Source organism: Sturnira hondurensis, unplaced genomic scaffold (assembly GCF_014824575.4).
Source record: "Sturnira hondurensis isolate 20B ecotype Veracruz unplaced genomic scaffold, ASM1482457v3 Scaffold0024805, whole genome shotgun sequence".
Classification (NCBI taxonomy): Eukaryota; Metazoa; Chordata; class Mammalia; order Chiroptera; family Phyllostomidae; genus Sturnira; species Sturnira hondurensis.
Window position 1 is genome coordinate 861,060 of NW_028097436.1, and position 27,753 is coordinate 888,812.

General features: G+C 48.7%; 1 protein-coding gene across 2 annotated transcripts in view; it reads right to left on the bottom strand.

Annotated features, from left to right (window-relative positions):
- The window catches only part of DPYSL2 (dihydropyrimidinase like 2), a 105,495-nt gene that overhangs the window by 57,130 nt on the left and 20,612 nt on the right, over nucleotides 1-27,753 (bottom strand). Inside the window, exons 1-3 of one of the 2 annotated variants that reach the window (XM_037038643.1) lie at nucleotides 13,415-13,754; nucleotides 10,086-10,174; nucleotides 8,253-8,437 (exon numbers count right to left, since the gene is read on the bottom strand). In XM_037038643.1, coding sequence (XP_036894538.1) covers nucleotides 8,253-8,437; nucleotides 10,086-10,174; nucleotides 13,415-13,453 — 313 coding nt within the window. In that variant the 5' untranslated portion in view covers nucleotides 13,454-13,754. Of the gene's footprint in view, nucleotides 1-8,252; nucleotides 8,438-10,085; nucleotides 10,175-13,414; nucleotides 13,755-27,753 lie in introns of those variants that run through there. The other variant, XM_037038642.1, reaches the window with a different exon arrangement.

The following is a 27,753-nucleotide window of genomic DNA, read 5'->3' on the forward strand; positions in this document are numbered from 1 at the left end:
ATTAGTGGGAGATTAGGTCATAAACACTGTCGCTTCAACCTAAAGGCCAGTGGGTTCTCTCAGGGAAGCCCGCACAGCAGGTGGCCCACAGGGCAGGGACGCACTCCCACCCCGGCTGCACTGGGCCCCTCTCACTCTCTTCCTGCTCACCACCTCTCATCCCACGAACTCCAAGTCCTAACCAAAGTGCACTCTGGCCAAGTGAAACCTCAGGACACCAAAAACAGCAACTGAGGGAGGAGCCCCTTTTCGGTGGCATTAGCTCTACCCACCCTGCTTCACAGCTTCTGGAGGGCACCTGGGGGCAGAATCCACGGGCCCAGGTCAGAACCAGGGAATCAGTCCCCTTCCCTTCAAAAAGAGGACCAGACACAGCAGGGGATGGAAGGCATTTTCGAAAACCTCGGCAGACATCCACTCAGCTCCAGCAGAAGTCCACCTGGGGAAACTAACATCTAGACCCACAGCTCGTAACCCTGGCTGTCCCCTACAGCAGTCCCCAACCTTTTCGGCACCAGAGACCGGTTTCAAGGAAGATAATGTTTCCATGAGCTGGGGGGGAGGGGGGAGGAGGTTCTGGATAATTCAAGAGCATTACATTCAAGCTCACCTTGTGCTGTGCGGCCCAATTCCTAACAGGCCCGGCCCAGACCAGTCCATGGCCTGGAAGTTGGGGACCCCTACCCAAGAAGCTTACAGCTACCAGAGCCCAGGCCCACAATGAACAATGAAGTCAAAAGCTCTGGTCTTGGTGTTTTATGAAAACTCCCCTGGGGATTTTAGTGTGCACTTGAGGTTTGTAACTACTGCCCTGGCTCATTGCAAAATCCCTTCTACCAGGGTCAGCCTCAGCCACAGAGACCCAGCCCCCACCGCACCCTCTCTGTCATTAGGGGAACATTTAGTCACATTCAAAGCAAGCTGCCTCCCAAATGGGGTTAACCAGAAGGAACTCTAATTTCTACTCACTACAGTGCCCCTGTATCATTACCATGGCAGTTAAGACACACTAAAAGCAAGGAATTTGGGTTAATGGCTTCACCCAACAGCAGCAGCAAGTCAGAGACAGAGCCCTCAAAACCCAAAGAAATAAATAATCATTTTCCAGGGAAGAAACAGGGAGATCAGCTCAAAGAGGGAGAAAGGGAAGAAGGAGAGAGAGCCTCAAATGGAGGGGGTGGAAAATGCAAGCGGCCTCGCCAACCACTCCCAAGACAGTCATTTTCCTTGAAAAATTCATAACCTTTGATTTTTTAAAGAAAGAATATTCAGCTGCTACGGGCTTTCACGAAAAGCAAAGCAAACCCAGGCAGGGGAAGTGAAAAGAGTGTTCTGTCCTGGTTCCTGTCTTGGACAAAAGGAGGTATGTTAAACAAAACCACGGAAGTTACAGTGTGGTTGTGAGGAGTTTTCTTAAGTGACTACGTGGGTGAGCTCCTCCTTACTCAACACCCTTTTCCTACCACTCAACCCAGAGTCAGGCAGGACGGCTGCTTGGAGGGATGGGAAGCAAGGGGGGGGGGCAGGGAGGGAGGGGATGGGGGCTTCCCAGCGGCGGTGCTTCCCCAAGCCCTAGGAATCCCAGGAAGTACTGCCAGACGGGAAGATGGGGAGAGAGGGAGCAATGCTCCGGGCTTGCTGCAGCCCACACCGCAGGCAGAGCCGCTCTGCCTTCACCAGTCTTCCCTGCCAGGTAGAGGGGCCCCAAGATTTCATGTGAAAGAGTGGCCCCAGAACGACGTGAAAGCCATCGAAAGTAGGAGCAACAGGGATGAGGTCCAGTCGAGGCTCATGCAGCTGCTTCTCAGGCAGCCAGCGTGGGTGGCTTCCACGTGCTCAGGAGGCCTATAAACATGGAAATCCAGAAGTCTCTGCCCAACACACTCAGCCAGGACCCAGAATGTGAGCATCCCTGGATGTCTGTGTGTCATGCAAGCTCTTATGTAGCCACTCGGACTCCTGAGCCCGTGGAATGCTAACCACCGAAAGACCGCCCCTCATGCCTGAAGACTCTGTGGAGCCCCACGACTCCCCTTCCCTCACAGCCTCTCCTGGCTCCGGCTGCCACTCTGGGCAACAGGACCGGCAGGAAGATCCCAACAGTCTGCACATCCCACTCACTAGAAGGTCAGGACGGTCTCTGGGCGCATGCCGGTACCCCAGCCTCTGTGCCCACCCCTCAGGGCTGAGTCAGAACTGGAGAAGGGGGCATGCAGATACCATCTGCCGAGAGAACGGGCTCACCCCCTCTGGGGCCAGGTGGTTCTCTGCACTACCGGCTCTCTCACTGCCAGAAGCCAGGCGAGAAACCCTGGGGAGATTGGGGTAACTGCTACAATATCCACGACATAGGCAGGGACGAGCAACCCACACAGGACTGTTCCTCCTCTGGGAGGGCCTAGCAGACCTTCAGTGCTACCGGCTAGGAGGCTGGTGTGTAGAGCCCACGGCAGCAGCCTCCATCCTGAGAAAGGCACTTAGGACATGCGCACGCTGGGCCTCTGGAACAGCTGTGCTATTTCTCCAGCTGCACCATTTTATCACTTTCTTCCTGCATTCTGCTTGGCACCAGGTGTTAGGAGACCAGCCCAAAGTGTCCCAGGGAGTAGACAGATTCTCCCAGGCCAGCCACTTGTGGTTGCCATTTGGACAGAAACACCTGAGCGGGCCCTGTCATCCCAAGTCCCATGGTGTCCCCTGGCTCGCAGCAGGCCCTCAAAGGACTGTCAAATCCTTTGAGGATTTGACACACGTCAAATCATGTGTGGCCCCACCCACGTGGAGCCCAGGGAGAGGGCCCAGGAGGAGACAGAGAGCCTACACCAAGAGCCATCGGATATAGCGTGGCTTTCTAATCGCCAGGCCACGGGTAGATTTTGTGGTGACAACTCTGGTCCTGGACTTTGAAACTGTAGTCTGATGTGGTCGGGCTATTTTGTAAACATTTTCTAACCCGAGTCAAATGAATGATGCGAAGGGAATAATCAAAGTATCAATTACAGACACATTCATATTATAGTGTGTGTGTGTGTTCACACACGTGTACTCGTCAGAAGCAGGCAGCAAACACAAATGCCACATGGATGGAAAATGAGGAGCAGTGGCTGTGCCACAGGGACATGGAGCCACGTCTCTCAGGGCAGCCCAGCCAGCAGGGCACCCGGGCATGACCTCGCCTGGGCTCAGGCTGCCTGCCTCCGGGCAAGGCTCTCCAGAGAAGCTGGGATAAGCCCCAAGGGTCTGGGAATGACCACTGAGTCTGCCCCCATGCTCAGGGCCACTCTCCAATGGATCTGACCCTGTGCACTCAGGGCAAGAGCTGCTATCCCCACCGCCTTCCAAGACAATCCAGATGGAGGGAGCAGTTCCCATCCCCAGCCTCAAGCTGATGCTTGGGATCTGGGCTTTCCCCTCCTGCCTCTCTCCCCCAGCTGCTGCAACAGAAACGAGGCTACTGGTGAAGAGACAGCAAACACAATTAGCACACCAGACTGTACATCCTCCTCCAGCCCCAGGAGTCTCAGTCTTCTGATGTCTTCTGGCATCAGTCAGATGAAGCAGAAAACCAAGTCCTTGTTAGTGTAGGTATCTATCTGTCCATCCCCCTGTCCAACAGCAGGCAGTAATGGGGCAACTCGCGGGTGGCATGGCTGGGTGGGAGGGGAATATTGAAACCAAAGAGACAGAAGAGACTTGATCAAACTGTAACACCGGAAGAATGTCACAAGGGTCATGGGATAAGAGCCCAATGTTTGCCAAGGTGCCAAGAAGTAACAGTACACTTCAGTGAAAGGAGCTGAGCAGGGGCTTAAGGACAGAGGGGATACCCAGGCTGGACAGAGGAAAGAACGGCAGGGCGTGCCTGACCGAGGTGACAGTGTGCGTACAGGCTGAGCAGCAGGACTGGGGCACGTGACGGAGGGCTCTGCACTGGGCTGTATTCTCTGAGCAAGAGGAACCACGGGGGTCAGGGGCCTCCGAGGACAGACAGACATGCTGCACCCGAGAAAGAGCCCAGGCAGCAGAGGCCGGATATGGGGGCACTGGTGAGACTGCTCAGAAGATGAGGAGAAGACAGAGGTCTGAATCAGGGGCAGTAAAGAAATGGGTGCAAGAGAGAACACAGAGACGAACTGATCCAGTTGAGCCAAGGGTGACTCTGTGGGATCAAGCTGCCAAGGCAATGCTGCCTCCCGGTGCTTGTGCACCAGAGAGAGGCAGGAGTGGGAAGAATGGCGAGTTCGCCCGGGAGGGCTGCAGGAAGGCCTGAGGCACACCCAGGAACCACACCCAGTGAGGGAATAACAAGTCCAGAGGTCAGGAGGAACAAGGGCCCTTTCCAGCGTGGCAACAGCAATCTGTCCTCATCTTCTTTGGGTTCCAGGCCCATCCTGATCCCTGCTGGGTCACACCCAAGGGGAGAAGAAGCCCCCTCAGTCTGCTGTGCCTGGGGTTCCGTACCTCTGAGGGAAAGCCTTGAATTTGGGTTAGCAGAAATGACAGGCTCTTGCCTCTGGCCCAGGGCTCCAAAGAGCTGGTGTGGACCCCCAGGGTCTGTACTTTCAAACAATCACCAGATTCAAATGCAAAATCACAGGTCCCTCCAGCAGACTCTCTCTTTCTACTTTGACGGGTTGGGTGGGGCCCAGGAAGCTGAATATTTCTGGATACACCCAGGTGACACGTGGTACAGCCTGCTGATGGTGCTCAGAGAAGCCCTGCTCCCAGCAAATGTTCAGGTCAGACCCTCCTGCAGCTGGAGTCTCTTTTCTTTGGCTCGGTAGAGATCCAGTGGCAGGGGGTGTCTGCAGAGAAGAGAGGTTGCTGGCACATCAGGTTATATGAATGACACGAAAGACCACATCTGAGTGCTCATTACTATGGCTGGTGCTGCTCTGATGCCTCCACGTCACTATCTGAAATGACGTCCCGCATCTTGCAGTCGAGGCAACTGAGGTGTAAAGTCGAGTAAGTCGTCCAGCTCCTGGTGGGGGGGCCGGAGCAGCAGTGTTCCACACTGAAACACAGGGTACACGTTGGCGAGTTGGGCCCTTCCCTCTGGCCTCGGTCTTCCCCTCTCTCACATGGAGAGAGCTGTTCCTATCTGCTTCCCAGAGACTCTGGGGTCTTAACAAAAATGATCACAACACCGCTGGGAAGCCAGCAGAGGTTTCCGCAAGCAGCACCCCTGCCACCTCAGGACCCTTCAGCCAGGCTGGATGGTGCCTGCAGAGCTCATGTGGAGCCTGTGCCCACCCCTCGCTGGACGGAAAGGGCAGAGGGCGTTCCTTCCGCCCACGCTGAGTGCCTCACACAAAGATCTCGTATGCAAGTCCCAGTGGAAGGCTCTGTTTAACGGCAATAATATTATTTTCTGCTGCTGGCATGTCACCTCCATTTTTAAACTGGGAACATTCGGCTGCATTTTCCTCTGAAAGACGGGGTCATTTCAGACAGAAATGTAGCCTCCAGGTCCTATGACCTGAGAAACACATAGCAGGGGGCAGGTGACATACAAGGCTTGGAGAAACCCAGAAAAATGGAAGGAGGTGCAGGCTTTGTTATACCAATTGACTTCAATGGCTTGTTTCTGCAAGTTTGCACCTGTGGCTTCAATACTCATTAGAGAACCTCCGATTTCATCGCAAGAGCAGATAGAACAGACCGTAGATACCAATGAAGTCACCTTAAGCTAGCTCTTCCTCTTTGCAACGCTCCCTCTCTGAAAAGCGTGCCCAGGCCACACACTCACTTACAGCAATGCACAAAGTATAACCAGCCAGCCGAGAAAAACTCTGATTTCCTCATCTGCATTATTACCACTTAGCTCCCGAGGGGAGGGCAGATTAGTAGGAATTCTATAGAGGCCAGTAACCACGGGGGTCATTTGTAAGAGCAGTCAACATTTTTCTCTGGTTGTAAAGGCAGTGGAGTTTAGGATGACCACTACGACCACGGTCCCTGCCACCCTTGATGACTTTCATTGTTCAGAGTTTGCTCATTCAATCCCCCTACTCTTTAGCCCAACTGACTGCATGCAATCGTATTCGGCCTGACTGAGCAGGGCAGGGAGCCTGAGTTTTCTCTTCTCCTTCATTCCCATCTGCCATTAGGCCATCTGCTGACTATTCCAGTCCCTGGGCTAGGTGCTGGACTTGTGGGGATGTCCCTAGTCCTTGCCCAGAAGGAACACCCTGGAATGAAGGAAAAGAAGCACACAGCCACTGAGAAAGAAGGCCAAAGAGAAAGTCACAGCATCAGCAAGGAGGGATGTGCCCACCTGGTGAAGGTGGAAGGGAAGGGAAGGGAAGGGAAGGCACAAAGGAACAAGAAGCAGGAAGGAGGTAAAGAATGGGTCAAGTGTGAGAAGCAGAAGCACATTCCAGAATGACAGAGAGAACAGACTAAGGGGTCTTTCACGTGCATCCAAGAAAAAACAGGGCCTTTCTGTACCCGTTAAACAGAATGCATTTTATTAGAGGTAAACAAACTCTGCCTCAGGGCTCAGTGACTCGTCAAAGTGAGAGCTGGAAAGGACATCCAGGGTCATCTAATGCAAATCCTTCATTGTGCCAATGAGCAGCTAACGCCCAAGGAACTGAGGTGACTTGCCAAGCTCACACAGCAAGTTGGTGATGGAGAGAGACCAGGACTGCCAGCTCCTGGCTGGGGACATTTCTGCCACAGAAGCTCCGGCCCAGCAACTCCCCCCCACAGCAGACCTTGCTGACCACTCATTCAGGAAATGTCACCTGTGGCTTATGAACACTCCGTGACCAATGTAGGGGCCTACAGGGACCTCATCTGAACTCCACACCAGAGGGAGACTAGAACCTTGACTTGACCTTGCAGGTTGACACTCAGTGCTTTTCTAGTGTGCCTCCCCAGTTGGCTCAGAGGAGGGACAGAAATGTACAGGGGTGATAAGTGCATCCTTACAGACAGTGCTGACTAAACAGCAGGCTTTCCCACTAGGCCAGCGTCCCAAGATGCAAGTGAGGCCCCCTTGAGAACTCCCCTACAAGGTTAGAAAGCAGTATGTGCAGCAAGAAAGAAATACTAAGGCTTCCACATGGAAGCTCTTTAGAAGGGCAGGGATGAGAAAGCTGAAACAGGACCGCAGTCCCTGATCCTTCAGACACATGAAAGACCAGGGCTGAGACAACCCGCACTCGGAGGTGGGTATGGGATTCAAAGGGGAGGGGAGTTCAGGCGAGGCGAGGATGGCAGGGCAACGTTCTTCCAGGTGGGAGATGGAAAAGAGACCCTGTAGTCACAGGTAAAGAGACCATCATTCTGAAAAACAACCAGTTAAAACAGGTTTCTCTAAAGCATAAATAGCTAAGTTCTTTTGACTTTGACCCCTTTCTGAATTGACCTGTTAGTTTTTAAGACAGATTGTATGTTGACTTTCACTCTTGCTTTTTTTCTTAAATATGTCCCAGCTGGCCCACTGTGTAGCTCGCCTACCTCCTGAAAAACACGATGCTATTTGTCAAAGGGACAATCAGTAAACACGTTGGAAACCAACCACTCACAACCAAACTCCTAAAGTGTGTTATGACCCCAGGAAATATACTTCAGATTTGGCGGAATGAAAAGCATAAATCCTTCAAAGCAAAATATGAAGAGCAACTGGCTGTTGGTGGGAGCAACTTCACCCAAACAACAATCAATATTATCTATGGGTTCTTCTCCAAGCAAGACTGCCCAATTCCATTTATGTCAAATCCAGGCCAGGAAGAATCACCCCCATCTGATTTTCTTATCAGTGGAATAGAGATTCCTGGTTCGACATCTGCTGCACCCCATCCTCTTTCTGAGAAGATGAGCCCCCAGGAATTCTTGAGAAACCAGAATCAAATACTTTTGAGCAAAAGCTCAAAACTGATAGCTTTGAAGATTATTCCAAATGCTGTGTTTGCAAAGTGGCCACAATCAAATCCCATTTTCAAGTTGACTTCTGCCTAAAAGTTCTCAAGCAGAGAAAGCCAGAAGCCACTCCTGTTACCCTACCACAGTTCTCTGGATGCGTATTCTCAAGTTCCACCGCAGAAATCAGAGCTGCACAGAAAATGCAAGTGAGAACACAGGACAACTGCCTGGTCCTCCCACCCCCTGCTGCCTCAGGCGACAGATCAATCCACTGCTCAGTTCAGCAGCTTCTAGAAGGAGAGAGTCAAACAACACAGACTCATTTGCCCATGAGGAAGATTCCCAAGCGCTAATATTGTTATTTTAAGCTGTCTTACTGATCATGGTGGTTCCACCAGCCAGGGCTGCCTTGGTGCCTTGAAAGAAGTCGTCAGCCGAAGTCATTCCCTGCTCGGGCATCTGGAAGCGGGTATGGACGTCAATCCCACCGGGAATCACCATCCTGGAATGGGCCTCAATGGTCTTCACGCCTCCTGGCACAATCAGGTTTTCTCCTATTTGCCTAAATAAAGGGAGAAGATGGGACAATGGTGGTCAATGAAATGCCCCCAAATTGAATGAAATCTGAAAGACACGTCCACAGGCCCTAACCCATCCTTCCCTATGTTCCCTAGTCTTTTCCAGTTACCGTAATTATTCACAATATATGTGCACTCCCCACTCCATACCCTTAACTAAGAGCAACGAGGCACTTACTAGAAAATAAGTCAAATAAGGCCTCAGAGGCCCAATCAAAACCCCTAAGATCAAGTGATAATGAGGCCCCAAGAAATTCACATCAAGTGCCATTATACTTTCTCTATAAACACACAGTTGAAATCATTATCCTACAGCAATTTCCTCCAGACCTGGTTGTACTTTACAAACATGCACTCTTGATCGGATCCTTTGTAAGATAGAGAAAATAGGGGGGAAGGAAAAAAACAAATAAAAGTGAACACTATGATTAAAATGATTCAAAAATTTGGAAGCATGGCATTAGCAGCTCAGACACAAGACAGAAAAGTAATAGTCATTGTGTTGAGAGACACGAATTCATTTCCAATTTTATTTTTTTAATCTCTGCTACATCTTTCTACCAGTTTTTTTAAGGGAAAAGTAATCAAGAAGTTAATAAAGTTCAAAAACAAATTAGTGACAATAAATATAGCACCCAGGCCTGATCACTTCTAGGCCAGTGTCCTTTGCTGGACCAGATCACGCTGCTGTCTAACCGAGGGAAAACGGGACAGGCAAGTCATGGTATGTGAGCCCCTGGAGCAAGACTATCATAGGCAAACACACATGGAAAAAACATTAAGTGTGGAAATGGTACGACCTAGTTTAGGTTCATAAATCAGGGAGTGAGTTTCCAAGCAACAGACACATCCACTGCAGTTTTCCTCTCCTCAGGACCAGTTTGCTGCAGTACTTGATGAATGCTGCTTATTCAAAAGGTATCATTTACAGTGGTGTTTGTCTTTAAACAGATGTGCTACTCCTCTGGAGCCCTCCAAGCGGTCCCAGGCGTAAGGGCACAAGGATCCTGGCATGTACTCAGCTCACTTAACCCTCCAGAATCCAAAATGCCCTACTGAAGCAACCACCCTGTCGTTAGTGACATGATACTCAATAAACGCAAGGGCCGCCTTACTGGTGTTTGTTGGCACTTAAGAAAGCAAAACCTGAAATTCTCCCAGATGAGGCAGTCATTTGCCTATTACTTGGTAATTAATTTGTTGTCCTTTGGCCCCAACCACTTAGATTCTTGATTCATAAAGCAGATGTGCTATCTTTATGGAAGAGGATATAATTCACATTTGTGTCCTTCATTTGGGCAAGCCGTGGAAACAACTACATTCTAGGAAAACCTTTAATCTACTCCATAGATCCTTAAGCATTTGAGCTGGCAACAAGAACATGTTGTGTCACCTGAGTTAAAAATAGTAAATTACATAATGCGTAAGGAAATGGGTGTGCATTTAATTGTGGCTTCGAATTCTCTAAATCTGAGTTTTCAAATTCACTAATTACTACCAATCAAAATGGGTTTAAACAGATACTAAGTCACTCTTTGATGTCACTGAAGTTTAGTATGTGTGTGAATTGTAGGAAATGCTTGGGGACACTGGAAAGTTCACGAATTCTTCTATATAATGAGTTACACTTACTTGATCAACCCATCTTCCATGTATATGTCTGCATAGAATGACTGGTCATCATTAACAATTTTACCTCCTTTGATCAGAAGACGATCACTCTGAAACAAAAACGTAATACAGTCACCATGCATTCCTGACCCATGAGGAACTCTGGTGCTAAGACAAATGAGCTAAGGGACACATTTTCACTATTCCAGTGATGCTCAAAATCAGCCAATTTTGGAAAGGTTCAGTGACCTTGGTGAGCCTGTCTATGGTAACCTATTCATCACCTGAGTCAGAACATACTGGTAAAGCTCAAAGCTTATCACAGATTTTAAAAACCAACCAACCCCAAACCCTCTTTTCAAAAGACAATAATTTTTAAATGGCTTTAGGCTAAACTTAATTTTAAAAAAATACACCCACATTTAGGGAAGTCAATTTTTGGCAAGCTTTGTGTCGGGAAAAATTAACCAAAAGTCTGTTGTCATGGCAAATGCAAAACAAACACGCTTGGTTCCACAAGTTTTCAGTTCAGCATGTTCATTATATCTGCACTTCATTTTGAGGTAAATCATGGTGATTGTAGCAAAGAGAGAAAAAAACACTTCAAGTATGCACTCTGTTAACTATTAGTCTGTTAAGGAAAAGGTAAACTGTTACGATAAAGTAGAGGAGATGGCAAGTCCTAAAATCTGTGACCATCATAAAGTATTGATACACTTAAAATACAATTAGTGAGAAAATATATACATGATAAGCAGCACATGAGGGCCAGGAATGCAATGAAAATGTTACATTGTGAGTTATCTCTATCCTAAAGGCTGCTGATGGAATAGAATGTTCAAGTCATACGGTTGACGGTTACACACCTGTGCTATTCCATAATGGTTTGAAATGTTCCAAGCTAAGCCATAGATTGCCCTCTTAACAAGCAAAATATTTCAAAGGAATGGCATTCATCTTGATAATGATTAACTCAAAATTGTTACAAAACAACACTCTCAGTAAGTGCTATTTATATTTAGCACCTACCAAAGAAAATATTTTAACAAATCAGTAATTAAAAATATATAAACTACAAGAGTCCCAGGAAGGGTTTTTTTTTACACAAAAGTACACCTGTGGATTTACAACGTATTCATTGTTTCTTTAACATAAATTTTTTAAAAAAACATTAAGGTCATTTAAATTCTATACACTTCATCCTGCTGTAGACTTTGGAAAGTTAATGGGACTAAAACAGTCAACGATTTTTGCACTTGTATAAGGTAAAGGTAAGAACCTTTACAAAACCCCATCTCGTACACCATGTCACCAAAGCCTCAAAACAAATCAGTGAGGTGGATGGAGCCAGATTCATAACCCCCTGACACATAGAGAAACCGAGGCACAGAGCAGTTAAGTCACTTGCCCAAGGTCACCTGGCCCAGTACACTTTCCTATCTACATAGATCTCCCCCTCAGGATGCAGCTTTGACAGGATAAATCCTGCCAAGGAGGCAAGGAGAAGACCTGCTCATTCACTGCAGTACCTGTCCCAGCCATCACTGCGAATTCCTCAGCCAACATCACACCAAGAAAAAAATAAAACATCACAGCCCTGTTCATTCCAGTGCCTTCCAAAAGGCTCCTTACATAAGAGGCTGGCCCTGATGATGGAAGGAGGAAAACCATGCTATACAGGTCCCTCCACAATGCGACCCGATTTTTTTTAAGGGTAGAGGGGGCGCTCTTTTAAAAATCGGTCTTGTTTGCTTTTTTTTTCCTCCCCACACTGTCAAACCGAAACTGCCTTTTTCATTCACAAAGACAGCAGATTTCTTGAGGCTGGCAGCAAATCTGCTCTCCACCCCTACTCTCCAGACTCCTTCCTCCCACCAGAGAACACAGAACGTTGGGTCCCGGCGCGCGGCCCTTTGGGATCTCGGTTGGGTCTTTGGCCTTCTAGAGAAAACTAGTACCCACCCTCGCTGTAGAGCAGCCCTGTTCAGCCTATAAATTCCTCTTCAGCACACGCTCCCTCCCCTGGGCATTTGTTTCCACATCTCGCTCTTGCGGATGGGTGTGCCCTGGTGCATCCAGGGGAAGCCGAGGTGCCCCCGGCTAAGGAGGAAACCAGAGCAAAAGCGCGCCCTCACATCCAGTCCCGCACATCTACACTTTTCATCAGATTCCTTCGCTCTCTACCTCAGCCCTGGGTTCTACCCAGCAATCAGCTGACCAATTGCAATTGCACATCATTATATAACAATGAATTTCCCTCGCGTTCCACCCTCCCTCCCCAGGATTTCATTTGGGGAAGTACAGAACTACGACTGGCGAAATTTTTTCCAGGAATAGATGGAGCGAGGATGGGCGCGGTGGAAGTAAGAACCTGCGTTCATGGCTTAAGCATCGCCAGTTCATCGCGGAGATGTTTTTCTACTGATTTACAAACTAACCGCCCCAAATCCCATAACTGCACGGACACCTCCGGCCGCCGTGATCATTGTCTGGCCGAGGCCGGGACAGGCCATCTGCTCCGCGCGACGCACAGCGCCATTACCTCCCGGAGCTCGGCGCTGTCCCCAACGCCTACCCTCCCAGACCGCTTTGTATGCGCCAACACGGACGCCTCCCTGGCTGCAGAAGGGGCAGAAAGACACAAGAAAGCGAGCGCAGAGCCCTGCCAGGATTCCAGCCCGGAACCGGAGGGCGAGGAAGCGAAAAGCGCCACCAAAAACCGGTCCATGATCAACAAAAAGCCCACGCCTGGCCCCCACCCTTCTCTGCTCATCACCGCATCCGTTTTTCCTTCCCGTTTCCACAACATCCTGGTACATCCTGCCCTTTCAGCATCCCGCCGCTGTCATTACACGGCCAGGCTGAAACCCGCTCCTTTTTCTAAGGAACCGGAGGAAAGCTCCAGAAAGCGCTTTATTGGGGGGGGGACACACAAGATGAATCCATTTCCCATCTCTCCATCCAGCTCCTGGAGTCCAGCCTCGCAGCACAAAGCCCAAAGAACAATATCCCAGCTTCAACCATGCATATTCAATCTGGCATCCATTTGCTTACTACACCCCGCAGGCCAGCACTGCAGCATCTCACTGACAATAAAAGGATACAGAGGCTCTGGCGCGCTACCCTGGAAGACCGGAGTGCACCCACGCTCCTATTTTAATGCCTCACAAATCATGTGGCTTATATTTCTATATGATTGCATCTCCCACCACCACAATCGCCGTCTTCAGCAACAGGGGGGAAAAAGTTGGGTCCCTTTTCCTCCCCCTCCTTTGAAAAAAAAAATGCTGAGATGTTCTGTGCCACAAAAGGTTGCTGGCCGACCGCAATTTCCCAAGTACCAAACTCACCGTGATGCGTGGAATATTTTTCTTCCCCTGATAAGACATCTCTCTCCTGGGAAAAAATTAATTTCAAGAAGGCAGCTTTTAATCAAAAATTGCCAGGAAAGAGTTGGAATTTTTTGCAGGATTTAAAAAGGTGCAACAGCTTAACTAGTCTTGCTGATAGCAAGTTCCAGAAGCGTAAGGAATAAATGCAATCCTCCGTCTCTCTTTCTTCCTCTCCTCCAACACAGCCCCAGCTAGGGCGGAAAAAAAAGAAAGAGAGGGAGAGAACAGGAGGGAAGGGGGTGGAAATAAACTACAGCAATAAAAGCCTCGGTTCAAGTCGGCCAACGCGGCGCATGCGCCGCCAGCCACTCCCTTTCCTCTCAGGCAAGAACCATCCGCTTCGGGAGAGACGAGTCCTGATTGGCCAAAATCCTGGGACATGCAAATGATGCAGGAGGGAGCACGAGCGGCGCGAGAGCGCGAAATGCTGCAGTGTGAGGCGAAGGGCGGCGGTCGGGGCGGGCGCCCGAGCAGGGAGCGCGCCTTTCGCGCCCTTTCTTTGGTCCTGGGTATCGGGGACTGTGGCTGGCTGCGGCAGCCAAAGCAACACTGGCATCGCAGGGATAGGGGGAGGGGTGATCAGGAAGAAGAGGGAGAGCCCACCCTAGAGTCGGTGGGCTTCCGTGCAGCCCGGGCAGCACGCACCCGTCCGCGCGCGCCCCGGTGGGTGCCCGCCCGCGCGCCAATCCGCGGAGGCCGCAGCAGCAGCCCCGCGTGGGGTGACTGCGCCGAGCCAATGGCTTCGCTAGCGGCGAGCACGCGACTGCACCGCCGGCCGGCGCCGTGCCGCGCCGCACCGCCCGAGAGGGGCGCCGGAGCCCTCCTCCTGCGGCCTCCACCCAGGAGTCGACAGGGGAATTCAAATGGCAGCGAGTTGAGGGTAGGGAGAGGGGCAGAGAGGGCTTGCCGTGGCACCGCCCAGCCCTACGGAGGGGCGGCTGGACCTCAGCCTGCCAGCCGTGCAGATCGGAGCTCTGCAGGGCTCCCGGGGGTGGGGGCGGAGGAGGAGCCCCAAGCGAGGCTGGAAATGTAGCCCGAGGGCAGGCGACGGACTGCAAGCATCCGACGCTGGGATGGACGGCCCTGCCCCGGCCCTGCCCCGGCCCTGCCCTTGAGCCTGAGGCCTGCAAGGAACTTGGGGCAGGGACCTCAGCAGCCGCTTGTCGAGGCGAAAATGGCCCAATCTAGGGCCCCGTTCTCTTTAATAGTCACTCCCATCTAGACACATTTAGGGGTTGTATTTCGCTAGTGCCTGCAGATCTGTTGAGAAAAATCTGTTGGAATCACAGCACCCAAAGAGCCCAGAGAATTCACAGCACAAAATACGGGCCTCCACACTACGTAATGAAGCAGAAAGCAAAGTGAACTGGAGAAGCAGGAGGAATGAAAGAAAAAGCTTATGTCCCCAAAGAAGGGGAAACTGAGTCGTGGAGAAAGCCTCCTGGAATCACTTATAAATACAGGGGAGTCTTGACTCCCCCATCAGAGAGTCTTCTCACTCTTACAGTGGGCATTCAAGGCCTCTCTTCTTGGCGAGTACGATTGAATGGGCCTGAATGGGCCTGGGACCCTTGCCTTTGCAGTCCAAGTAATGCTGTGATGCTCTTGCTTTAGAATCCCTGTGAAAAAAGCGCTGGTCCAGTTGATCCCAAGCAGCCTACCAGAGATCATCTCTTTGGAAGGTTGCCCAGGCAGGTACAAAGGCTAAAACCAAAGGCAGCCATGGGTTTTTTTTTTTTTTTTGGGGGGGGGGGAGTGCTTCTCTGCTCGAGATCAAGCAATAGCTAGAGTTCCTACATAATCTAAGCCAACCAGCAACAACAACAAAAAAAAGCTCTATTTAATTGGCTCACACTTGCTCATCAAAGATTAGCCAGATGAATACAAAATAATCCTAGGTCTACTATGGGTCCACCTTCTAATGTCCTTCTGCATCTGGTCACTTCAGCTGGTTATCTGTCCAGAAAGTGTGAAATGTACATTTTCACTCCTTTTCAGGTAAATTCTGAAGTCCCAGAAAGGGGCTGTGAGGCATGTGAGTCCCAGAAAGGGGCTGTGAGGCATGTGAGGCACGTAGGGGTTCAAGCCAAACCTGAAAACACACAAAATGGGCCTTCCGAACTGTGACACCCAACAGTAGGTTCCAACTTGTGGGAGGTGAGGGGGTGGGAATGAGAGTAGGGCAGCAGGGGGTCATGTGTCCTATGAAATCATAAGAAAAATACCACTTGGCAAGCAAGTAAATAAAGAGATTCAAATCAATTTAAAACAAAATAACCTCTAATTATATTGTTTGTTTATATTTGTGTTATGTTTTCCTGCTGCTGAATTGTTTCATCTTAATGGTTTTAACTGTATCTTGCTAATTGCTAATTTGCCATTGAATATTTTGCTTTGCAATGAAAACTCCCAAGAGCTTGTCGGATTTATTTCTATAGCCATTGATATGAGGTGCTTAGTCCATAACTGACATTTCCACTCATAAATATCCAAAGATATAAGGTTTAAATTGATTGGTCTGCTCTGACTAGAAAGAGCCTAAGAGTATTTGGCACCTAGGAGATAGCAAATAATTTTAATGGACCCAGGAAAAGAACTGCCTGCAATCTGCATTTCTTGCCATGCTTACAGATCAATGCAATGCAGTAAAGTACAGGAGGGGATGGGAGAATTTTCCACCTACTTTACACCAATAAACTTGTTCATATACTCTACTTTTTACACTGCCTTTAAACAAACATCCCATGAAAATTTTCTGTAGTTTCAGATCATTATCCCTCTACCAAATACACAAACCTCTTTGCAGGTTTGAGTTTTCTGAATTTTTTAAAAATTAAATGCATGTCAAATATGAAAAAGCATTGTAAGATGGCCTATTCCACATTATGACCTCTCCCAAAGCCCCTGCCTTCCCTTTCTTGTCCCCCAGCACCCAGAAGGAGCAAGGTTTTGTGACTAAATGACAGTCATTTCATGAAATGGTTCTCTGCTTGGCATTGAGTGGTCTGTGGCAGGGAGAACCTGCCTAAACAGATCTGTGAGCACACGGAGTGAGTTCTACCCAGGAGCCTGTCAGGCTCTGACCACAGCCTCCTCTGCAGCTTCACTTCCCATCCCAGATGCCCACACTTTCATCACCAAGTTCATGGGGCATGCAGATGCACACCAGCACACACTGACCCTTCTCAAATCTGTGCCCTGTCCTGTGCCATCCCCTTCACCTCCCTCTCTTTCCTTCCTTTAACAGTGAGCTTAGCCCTGGCTGGTGTAGCTCAGTGGATTGAGCGCAGGCCTGCAAACCATACAATCATGGTCCGATTCCCAGGAGGGGCACATGCCTGGGTTGTAGGCCAGTTCCCAGCAGGGGGCTCACACACTGATACTTATCTCCTTCCCTTTCCCTCTAAAGATAAATGAATTAAAAAAATTTTTTTATGTGAGCTTAAATATCACCTCCTGGATAAAGTCTGCGCCCATCCTACCTGCTAAATAAAGTCTTTGGTACAACCTCCTGTATTCACTATTAACATACATTTCACCATATTGTAAGCTATTGCTATTGAAGCCTGACTCCAAGGAGCTGAAAGTTAGCATTCCTCTTTTTTCCAGGAACCAGCACACTGCCTGATCCTGGAGGGGACGCCCAATATTTGGTGAATAAATAAATGCTCCCATTGCTAAGACAAGAAAAGCAGGTTCCTCCACATCACCATCATGGTGGGCTTTGATGTTAACAGCATCCCCAACTCCAGCATTTCTCTTAGCACTGTTGCTTTGCTGGGTCTTGCTTCCTGGCAACCCAGCTCCTCTCCTACAAGTCCCTGAAACTGCACGTTATCATGCAGCTTGTTCTTCCTTGCATAGCTGTAGCTGCCTGCATTTTCAGCTACACCTTCCCTAAGCGAACTGCCATGTACCATAAGCCCGAGAAAACACAGAGAGCCTCCAATCCTAAAATGAGCTCCAGAATCATCTGGGGCATCTCCAGTAATGCTTTTCTCAGCACCTATTTTTTAAAGCCTCCTCTCTCCACCCTCCCATACTCCTTGTGCATGCCTGGATCCTACCATTTACCATATAATACCACCTGGAATATACTGTCCTCACCTACACTATCACTAAGCGAGCATGACTTTCCTTCCATTTAAAGTTGGAATTCACAGAGACAGGAAGTCTGGTCAAAGTCTCACTCATGTCTCACCCTCAGATAGGGGTGAGGATCCAAGAAGAATGGGCCACATGGATGGGTGTCTGAGTGAGGGCATCTAGTCACTATTATTAAGAAGTTTGCACCATGCAACCTGCCAGGAACTGGGGGTAGGAAGATGGAGTGCTGTCACTTGGGTGGTGCTGGCTGGCGACTGCTTTCAGTTCCTCAGCGCCCTGCACAGTGTGTGTCCCACCGGAGACCAAGCCAGCCACTGCACTAGGTTTCATCTTCCCCCTTTGGGAAGCAGAAGCAACCATTTCTGCTTCTGTGGCCCTGCCTGGGCCTCTGCAGAAGTGTAACGAGCAGGATGTCACAGAGCAGAGAAACTCCAAAACAGAAATTGCTGACAGAAGGAACGGAGCCTAGATATGGCAAAGGAAAGAAACCCTGAGTCCCCACACTGATGCAGTACTGACGCCAAGGGCTGTGGCCTCAGATGCAGCCTGCAGAGAAGTTAAAATTAACACGGTGGTCAAGAGAAGGTACCAGAATTCTTTGCCAAAAGCTGCAGGCATCAATTAGGACACTTGAACGGAAAGTGATGTCTTTGTTCCTTCCTGCAGATGGAACCAGGCCACAACGATCAGTTTCTTTGAGCATGTAACTAACTCTGAAGGGGCAGTGTCTGCAGAGGGGCAGCCAAGGGCAGACGGGTCCACGCCCGACCAACATCTCCCTGCTGGTGCATCCTTTACCTAGGGGGCAGAGTGGTGGCTGATAATGGTCAGGAGTGACTGGCCCTCTAGATGCTGGTTTTGCTAGAACTGGATAGACTTTTGTCAACTCAGTGGAGGCTGGGCAAGGGTCCTGAAGGAGTTCTCACTGCACGAAGGTGTGAGGCTTATCTGTCCATGTGCATCAGAGCTCAAAGGAAGGTGTGCAGTTCACAGAATCCAGTAAACTTGGCTTTCTCCTCCAAGGCTGTCTCCGGTTAACACAGAATCCTCCCAAATGACCCTTGCATTTCCTACCTTGCACACTGTCCATCCTCTGTGTGACCGCAGATTCTTCCTGAGGCTTTCCTACCCAGCATGAGATAGACAGCATCTTGCTATGGCCAGCATGCCCCAGTCCTGTTCCCTGGTAGCAAATGAGGAAAGTGCACTGTGATCCTTTCTGTCCTTGTCCCACTGGTTGGTGACTTGGGACTAGGACAGGGCCTTGTTCCACTGTGCCTGGGTCTGAATCACCTGGAGTGATTTTGCCTGTGTATTGGAATCCCTTGGGTCCTCAGCTCAGACATCCTGATTGGAATCTCCAGGGATAAAGCCCAGGAAGGTTAACTCATCCACCTCTGGCCACTAGACCAGCCCAGCCTCCTCTTGCAGAAGAGGAAGCAAGGAGAACACTCTCACTCCCCACCTAGGACTCTTCCAACTCCCCAAAGTACATCAGAGCTCTGCTCTTTACCCAATGGGAAGATCTTATGAAAGAGTGATAAATACTATCATCAGGGCACTTCCACTCGTCTGTCTTCCAGTTAAACACTGTTATGTAATCAATAAGGAGGGAACTAACATTTACAGAGCACCTACCCCAGTCTCAGTATACCACTGGTACTTTGAATACATCTTATTTAATCCTCCCCAGATCTTACTAGGTAAGTCTTCATGTCCTCATTTTATAGACAGGAGAGTAAAGCTCAAAGAAACCTCTTGTTTGAGGTCCAAGTTCATGCAAAAACAAGAGCTGGGTTCTAATTCAGGCCTGTGTGACAGCCTCAAGCCCAAGGGGCTAGTTCTTTTTTTTTTTTTAAGATTTTATTTATTTATTTATATTTAGAGGGGAAGGAAAGAGGGAGAGAAACATCAATGTATGGTTGCCTTTCGTGCATCCCCTGCTGGTAGTTAGCCTGCAAGGAACTGGCCTGCAACCCAGGCATGTGCCCTGACTGGGAATCGAACCACAATCCTCTGGTTCGCAGGCCCGTGCTCAATCCACTGAGCTACACCAGCCAGGGCGGGGCTAGTTCTTTAAATGATAAAATACTTGTTTAGCCAAACCCAGGACCCACCCTGGGAAAGGCAGTGGGCCTAGGTGGTCTGCTGTCTCTTTCTTTACCCTTTTCAAAATCCCTGCCTGTCACTTGAGGCTCCTAGAACTTCCATCGGTCCCCTAACACCTGCATGAGTACCTTAGATGCTCCCCCTTGTCCCCAAATTAATGCTCTGTGTCTGTCTCTCCTTATCACTCAACAGGACTCAGTTTTTTCCAGTGGCCCAGTGCTCCTCTCATTAGAAACATGGTAGACTAACGCCCAAGTTTAAAAGAGCAAAGACTGCGCTTAAAGGGGAAGACCCTGACTGGCAGAATTTCAGATAACGAAGCAGGCTGCTTGCAGGAATCAAATGGAAACCGGTTACCAAGACTGCCTTCCTCCCCAGCCTCATTCTAGGCTTTCCCCCAAACACAGCAAACCTGTTTTCCTCCAGAACTGCTCTCCTTCAATTTTCTTGCAGTGGCCCCTGCTGCTGCCTCCTCTTCTCCCATTCACTGCAGGGCTGGCTCCTTCGCAACCTGCACCCTCCTAGGGAAACCTGCCCTGACCGCCCCATCTGAAGTTGGCTAGCAGATTCTCCACTCACCCCATCTCAGCACTGTCTCCTCAACAGCAATGATCACAAGTTGAAAGTATTTTTGTGCATCTGTTTACCTGGGTAATTTTAGTCTCTACCTCTCAATTGCAAAGTCCCAAAGTCACCCTCTTCTCCACTCTACTTAGCAACGCCCCCAGGACACTCAATAAGCACAAGTTGAGTAAGCAAACCAACGGCAGGCAGGGTCTCTCCAGTGACCACAGGCAGGTTTCCTCCTGGCCCTGCCACCCTGAGCCAACCTGCTGCCAAGGTGACCAGGAGCTCACCTTCCATCTTTTCCTCCCAGATTTTCAAAATGCCAGGTGGCAAGAATTTGCCTCATCAGATTAGGTCACCCAGCTTGTGGTCCAATTACCCACTGCAGAGCACCCAGGATCCTTTCTCATTGGGACCTGCCCCCAAAGCATCAAGCCTGACCACCACAAAGTTCAGTGCCCCCTGCTGATCCAGTCTGGCAACTGCAGTTGGGGTCCCCTTTTCAGGCTGGAGCTGCACCACACCCAGAAAATATAGCAAGTCCTTGCCAATCTGGACCCATCTTAATTCAGAAGCTGTGTCCATTCCAAAAAGAGCCAAGAAAATGTGAGAACCATGTGCTCAGAGAGTAAGTCAATGATACTTCAGGAGTTTGTCTCTTAAAAGAATCAACCACTTACACACCAAAGGAAAACATCAACAAAATAAAAAGACAACCCATAGAATAGGACGGCATATCTGCCAATACATCTGATATGAGGTTAATATCCAAAATTTATAAAGAACTTACAAAACTCGATTTCCGCCAAGATGGAGGCATAGGTGGAAATACTGTGCCTTCTCCCACAGCCAAGTTTGAATACAACAAAGGTTTAGTAAACAAAGATGCAGCCAAAGAACAGAAAATTGAACTATACGGAAGTCCAACAACAATGAACCCTTCAACCAGAACTGGTAAGAGGGGCGGAGCCAGCAGCCAAGCAGGGTCCGGCAGGAAAGACCCCCGACCCAGGCACGCAGGCAGCCGGGGTTGCATCGTGGACCCAGTGAGGGTGCAGGGCAGGCTGACCTTGGTCACACATTCGCACGCAGATAAACCAGCAGAAGAATGAGTAGTGAGATGGGCGGCGCAGGCCCCAGCGGCGGACCCAGTGAGGGCCCAAGGCAGCAGGCTGACCATGGTCACACATTCACACACAGTGGGACAGACTGCGCCGGAGGCAGCAGAGGGGACCGCCATTGCTTTCCTTTGACCCCCGCCCCAACATACAGCATCACAACCCAGCGACTGACTTGCCCCGCCCTGGTGAACACCTAGGGCTCCACTCCTCACACGTAACAGGCACAAACAATCCAAAATATGGCTCAAGAAGAAATCAAAGTCCCAGAGCCGATAACTCTAAGCAAAAAAGAAATAGCGAACCTCTCAGATGCACAGTTCAAAACACTGGTAATCAGGATGCTCACAGAACTAGTTGATTATAGTCACAAATTAGAGGAACATATGAAGGCTAAACTAATTGAAATGAAGGGAGATGCACAGGAAACCAATAGTGATGGAAAGGAAACTGGGACTCAAATCAATGGAATGGACCAGAAGGAAGAACAAAACATCCAACCAGAAAGGAATGAAGAAACGAGAATTCAAAAAAATGAGGAGAGGTTTAGGAACCTCCAGGACATCTTTAAACGTTCCAACATCCGGATTATAGAGGTACCAGAAGGGGAAAAGGAACAGCCACGAGTGGAAAACTTATTTGAACAAATAATAGAGGAGAACTTCCCCAGTCTGGCAAAGGAAATAGACTTCCAGGAAATCCAGGAAGCTCAGAGAGTGCCAAACAAGTTGGACCCAAGAAGGAACACACCAAGGCACATCATAATTACATTAGCCAAAATTAAAATGACGAAGAGAATCCTAGAAGCAGGAAGAGATAAGGGGACAGTCACCTACAAAGGAGTTCCCATCAGACTGTCAGCAGATTTCTCAAAAGAGACCTTACAGGCAAGAAGGGGCTGGAAAGAAGTATTCCAAGTCATGAAATCCAAAGACCTACAGCCAAGATTGCTTTATCCAGCAAAACTTTCATTTAGAATGGAAGGACAGATAAAGTGCTTCTCAGATAAGGGCAAGTTCAAGGAGTTCATCATCACCAAGCCCTTATTATATGAAATGCTAAAGGGACTTACCTAAGAAAAAGATGATGAAAAATATGAACAGTGAAAGGACAGCAAACTCACAGTTATTAACAACCACACCTAAAACAAAAGCAAACCTAGAGGACAGCTAGATCAGGAGTGGAACCATAGAAATGAAGAACACATGGAGGGTTAGCAACAGGGGAGTGGGAGGAGGAGAAGGGGGGAGAAGGTACAGAAAATAGCATAGATGGTAGGTAGAAAATAGATAGGGGGGAGGGCGAGAATAGTGGGGGAAATATAGAATCTAAAGAAGTTGAGACATGTGGTTATAAACTAAGGGGGGGGAGAATGGTGGGGGAGGGAGTGTGAGAGTGGAAGGGAATGAAGGGGGGGAATAGAACAACTGTAATGGTATAATCAATAAAATATATCAAAAAAAAACAAAAAAAAAACAAAAAACACTCCATGCCTCTTGTCTATTTGTTCAGACAGGTTCCCTAGAGACCTCATTGAAGTGATTTACTATCTTCATCACTGAACTCTTAGAGCAGTGGTCCTGTTTGGATATTGTAAAGATTTAAAACGCTGACTTTTCCCTTAATCATATTGATCTTGATCTTCCCCCTACTTCCCCACTCCCCTCTTCCCTGCCCACCCTCCATTTGTTTTCAAGTTAGTGAGAGCCTTTTATCCACTGAGTGCCAGCCCGAGGAGACCAAGGGGTAATCCAGAGGTGAGCTCACAAGCTCCCCGTGGGGCCCCTCCACGTGTGCGACAGGGTGCTGTGCATAGCAAAGCCATGGCCACAGGGTGGGGACAGGTGCATGCTGAATCCATCACTGGATCTGGAGAAGCTGTGCTCCTCTGGACCTGGGCTGGGGGTTCTGTGGCCCAGATTCACCCACCCACCCAACGAAACGGAGCAGGACCTCATGAGAACATGAGGATAAGGAAGTCACCAGAAGGATAAAGAGTCAACTGGGGTGGAGCTGGAAGTGAACTGTCCATCATACATGTGGGTCTTTAAACTGGATTCCACCTTGATGGCAGCGTTTGGCCAACGATGGCAGTCAAATCGTGGGAGGAGTCCACCCGCCTGCACCCATTACAAGGTTCAAGGCACCCTGCTGTTTCTCAGGAATTAAGAAGAGAAGGGGGACATAGTGCCCTTCCTTTTTTCTTCCCCACCCCTCAACCTTGCCCCACACCCCTCCTGGCCCCAGGCCACTGCCTTTGTCTGAGGGGTCTCTATCTTTCCCAGTTAATTGACTGGGCCCCTGCTTCTGGGACTTACTCGGTCCTGAAGTCAGGGCACTTTTCAATAGTGCAAATCTGACCTTGTAACTCTCCTGCTCATGTTTTACAGACCCCGCGACACCTACGTCATGAAGTCCCAATCCTGAGCAGGGTATCCAGGCTTTGTGAATAGTCCAGCCTCTGTGAAATCTCTTGCCTTCTTCAAGTGCTCTCTGCGTGCCTGTGTCTCACCCCAAGCTCCAGCCACATCAGCCTCCCAGTTCCCTGGATGTGTCAGCTGCTTGTAACCTATGTCTATAATCACATCTCCGCCTGTCCCAGCACCCCTATCTCCTCACTGATCCTCACTGACCCCTCATGCATCCCCTCCTGGGTGCAGCCAATCCTAAGCCTGCAGGTGGAGCTGACCACTCCTTCTGTTAGGGACCATGGGCCCTGTATACACTTCTAGAAAAACACCTGACACCATTCCCTGCACTCTTTCTTTATACATCCTTTCCTTCTCCCAGACCACAAGCTTTATGAGATCAGAAAGCCTCATAGACAGTAGGCACATGACAAATTCTAAAAGAATGAACGAGGGATGGATTGACGAATGGATGGATGGATTGGTGGGTGGGTGGATAAATGCATAGATGAATAAATGAGTAAGATCCTTGAACAAAAGTTATAGTTACAAATATATTTACACTGGGATTTGAGTCCAAAATGATCTTTCAGAGCATAAAATTCACAACCAGGGTGTTGTAGGATCCGTCCATTTAGCAAAAGTTCCCAGGAGGATCAATGGGCACCGATGACAACCATTCTGTCCTACCAGAGCAGCGTGTAGAAACATCATTAAGGTCTGGGCGCTTCTCACTTGCTACCAGCACCACCTTGTAGCCATAGATGGATTAGGCCCTGACTTTCTGTGCTACAGAAACTGCTAGAATCTGCAGAAGTATCTCCAGCCACTCCTCCTCGTTGGGGCAGGACAGCTGGAACAAAGGACATCTTTACAGCGCAAGCATCCTCCAGGGCGACAAATATCCATCTGGGTTGGTATGGGAGGAGTTCAGCTCAGCGAAGGCAAGATGATCGAGTTCACCTTGGACAATGTTCTTTCAATCCAGTGTTGGAGATAATGGTTCCCTACCTTGCCCCTCCCAGTATTTTTCCTCTTTCTTTGGCTATATCAAGTCATCTGGCCATTTAGGCTACAGGATGCCCAAGACAGTCATGGTCCAGTGAATGACCAAAGTTGTCACCAAAACTGCAGGTGACCCCTGGGGAGCCAACAGTGTGAGCCCTTTCCCTTTGGCCACCTTGGGGTCAAGGCCAAAGCTGAGACAAAGGGCAAGACTCATGCGGATGCTGTCCTGTGTCCTTGTCTGCTGGGGAGGCCAGGTCTGTGTATTTGTATGACGACCTCCAAGTCAGAACGGAGAAGGGCAGTAGGGAACTGTATTTCATTCTTTCTACATTTCCATTTTGCTTCTCTCTCTGCATTTCAGTATTGAAAGCTTCTACTGACTCTTCTCCAAGTTCAATGATTCTTTCCTTGGTTGTGTTGAGCTAATTTGTAAGGCAACCAAAGACATTTCACATTTCTGTAACCGTGTTTTAGTTTTCTACAATTTCTCTCATTCTTTCTTACAATTTCCATCTCTCTGGTAACAGTATCCATCTTTTCTCCCCTGTTTCCACTTTTTCCATTACAGCACTTAGTATATTAATCAGTTATTTTAAGTTTCCTGTTCGATAATTTCAGAAATTCTGTCATATCTGATGCTGGATATGAGTCTGGTCATGCCCTGCATCTTCGAACTGTGGTTTTTAGTCTTTAGTGGAGACAGACTATGCTTTGCAAATTTGCTGAGAGCTGGCTGTGATGTTCTGAGTAAAAAGTGCCCAGTCCTTGCTCACGTGGTAGACTGCTGCTCCAAGTGAACTCTGAGGCTCCCTATCAGCCAGTCTCTCCACTGTAGGGGAAGCAGTCTGCCCTGTGACCTTACTTATCTAATGGATCTGAGAAGAGCTGTTGATTTTCAGTTTATTCAGTTTTTTTCTTGTGAGACCAGGAGTCATGACTGCCCAGCTCCTCACAAGTCAGATCAGAAACAGAGAGCCTTCTTATCCCATTTATTCAAATGTAATGTTCACAGGGTATATGTGCAATAAATGTAAATAAATTAATATATATCATAATTTTAAATGTATATATATATAATATCCTTCTCCATATCCTGTAGAAGGATGTGTACCAAAATATTAGCAGTAGTAATATTAATGAGCAGTTACTGTCAGATGTCTCAAGCTGTTTACAGTAGTTATTACATTATTGTTATAATACATTACTGCATAATTATTGATCATAATTGATGTAAGTAATTTGCTTAATAATTTAAGTAACTGTTTAAATAGGCATTCCATTAAATAGCTGCTTACATAAATAAACACTTCATTTATTTCCCCAACTATCCTAGAGATCGTTGGTTTTATTAACAGTTGAAGAAACTGAGGCACAGCGAGGTCAAGTCACTCGCCTAAGTGAGTTTGGACCTTGGCAACGTCGGCAGCATCCACCTGCACACGTGACAGAAGGGTAACAGTGTTATTGTTGGGGAGGGATGGAGGCAAAGGCCACCTCTACACTTTTCTGCAATGTCCGGGTTTCCCACGAGTATACACCACTCCTGTAATAACACAAATAAACCAAGATGCCGCCTTTAAGAAAAACTGGTAGGAATGCACAACAGCCAGGGGATAAAATCACAGAAAGCATTTCAAAGTCAAATTCAAACTGCTCTTGCAGCCTCGCACCCCTGTCGTCTCCACGAAGGGCTGTGTCCCCTACACTGTAACTAGCAGGGACTTCAGACCAGTGTTTCACAGACACGCTAGGTTCCTTAGTAAAAACAATATACGTTACATCATGACCTGGAATACATGTGTCCATACAACTGGAATAAGACAAAATATCTCCTTTTTTGAAAATTGGTCACAACCCACTACAGCGTTCTCCCCCCTCATTAGCTTAGATAACTATGACCGAGCAATCGTTGGTATGATTGATTGATGATGTGACTGTAAGTCCCGCTCCCTGAGTTTTTTTTAAAGATTTTATTTACTTACTTTTAGAGAGAGAGCAAGAGAGGGAGAGAGACATCAATTTGTGGTTGCCTCTCACACACCCTGAACTGGGGACCTGGCCTACAACCCAGGCATGTGCCTTAACTGGGCATTAAAAGTGTCCTTTTGGTTCATAGGTTGGCACTCGATCCACTGAGCCAGACCAGCCGGGCACCTCTCCCTGACTTTTAACAAAACTTGGTGTCGGGAGTTTAGGGCGTTACTCCGCACATACGTTTTGACTTCACAACCCCGCCACAACCCTCACACTCGCACTCCTCAGGCGGCCACTGCCCAAAACTGGGGAGAGCGCAGGGCCTTTGGAAGTCTGGAAGTCTGCTGCGCAGCAGGCAACCACTGCAAAGCTCACCAGCTCCCAGGACTGGTTAGTTCGATGTGTCAACTTGCTGGGTCACGGTACCCAGATATCTGATCAAATATCAGTCTAGATGTTTCTGTGACGGCATTTGAGATGAGAGTAACAGTTAAGTCAGTACATTTTGAGTGAAGCAGCCTCCATCATGTGAGCAGGCCTCGTCCAATCCATTGAAGGCTTTCAGAGTGAAGAACTAGCCTCCCCCTGAGGAAGAGGAGGGAACTCTGCCCCAGACCACCTCAGACATGAACTGCAACATCAGGCTCTTCCCTAGGTCTCCAGTCTTCAGCAGATGGTGGCTGGACTTGCCAGCCTCTATGGTACCACGAGCCCTGTAACATGAGTCCTGTAACATAAGTCTTTCTCTCTGTATGTGCACATCGCATTGGTTCTGTTTCTCTGGAGAACCCTGACCAATCAAGTGACTAAGTTACAAGGATTCTGACTTCTGTTTTACTAGCATCCTCTTTCAATAGCCTCCTCTGCGTGCACGCTTTGACGGAGCAAGCTGCCATGCTGGGACAGCCAGTGAGGAAGTGAGACATGCAGTCCAATCACCCTTCTAACGACCATGTCAGGGAGCTTGGAAGCAGATCCTTCCCCGGGAAAAACCGAGAGATGGCTG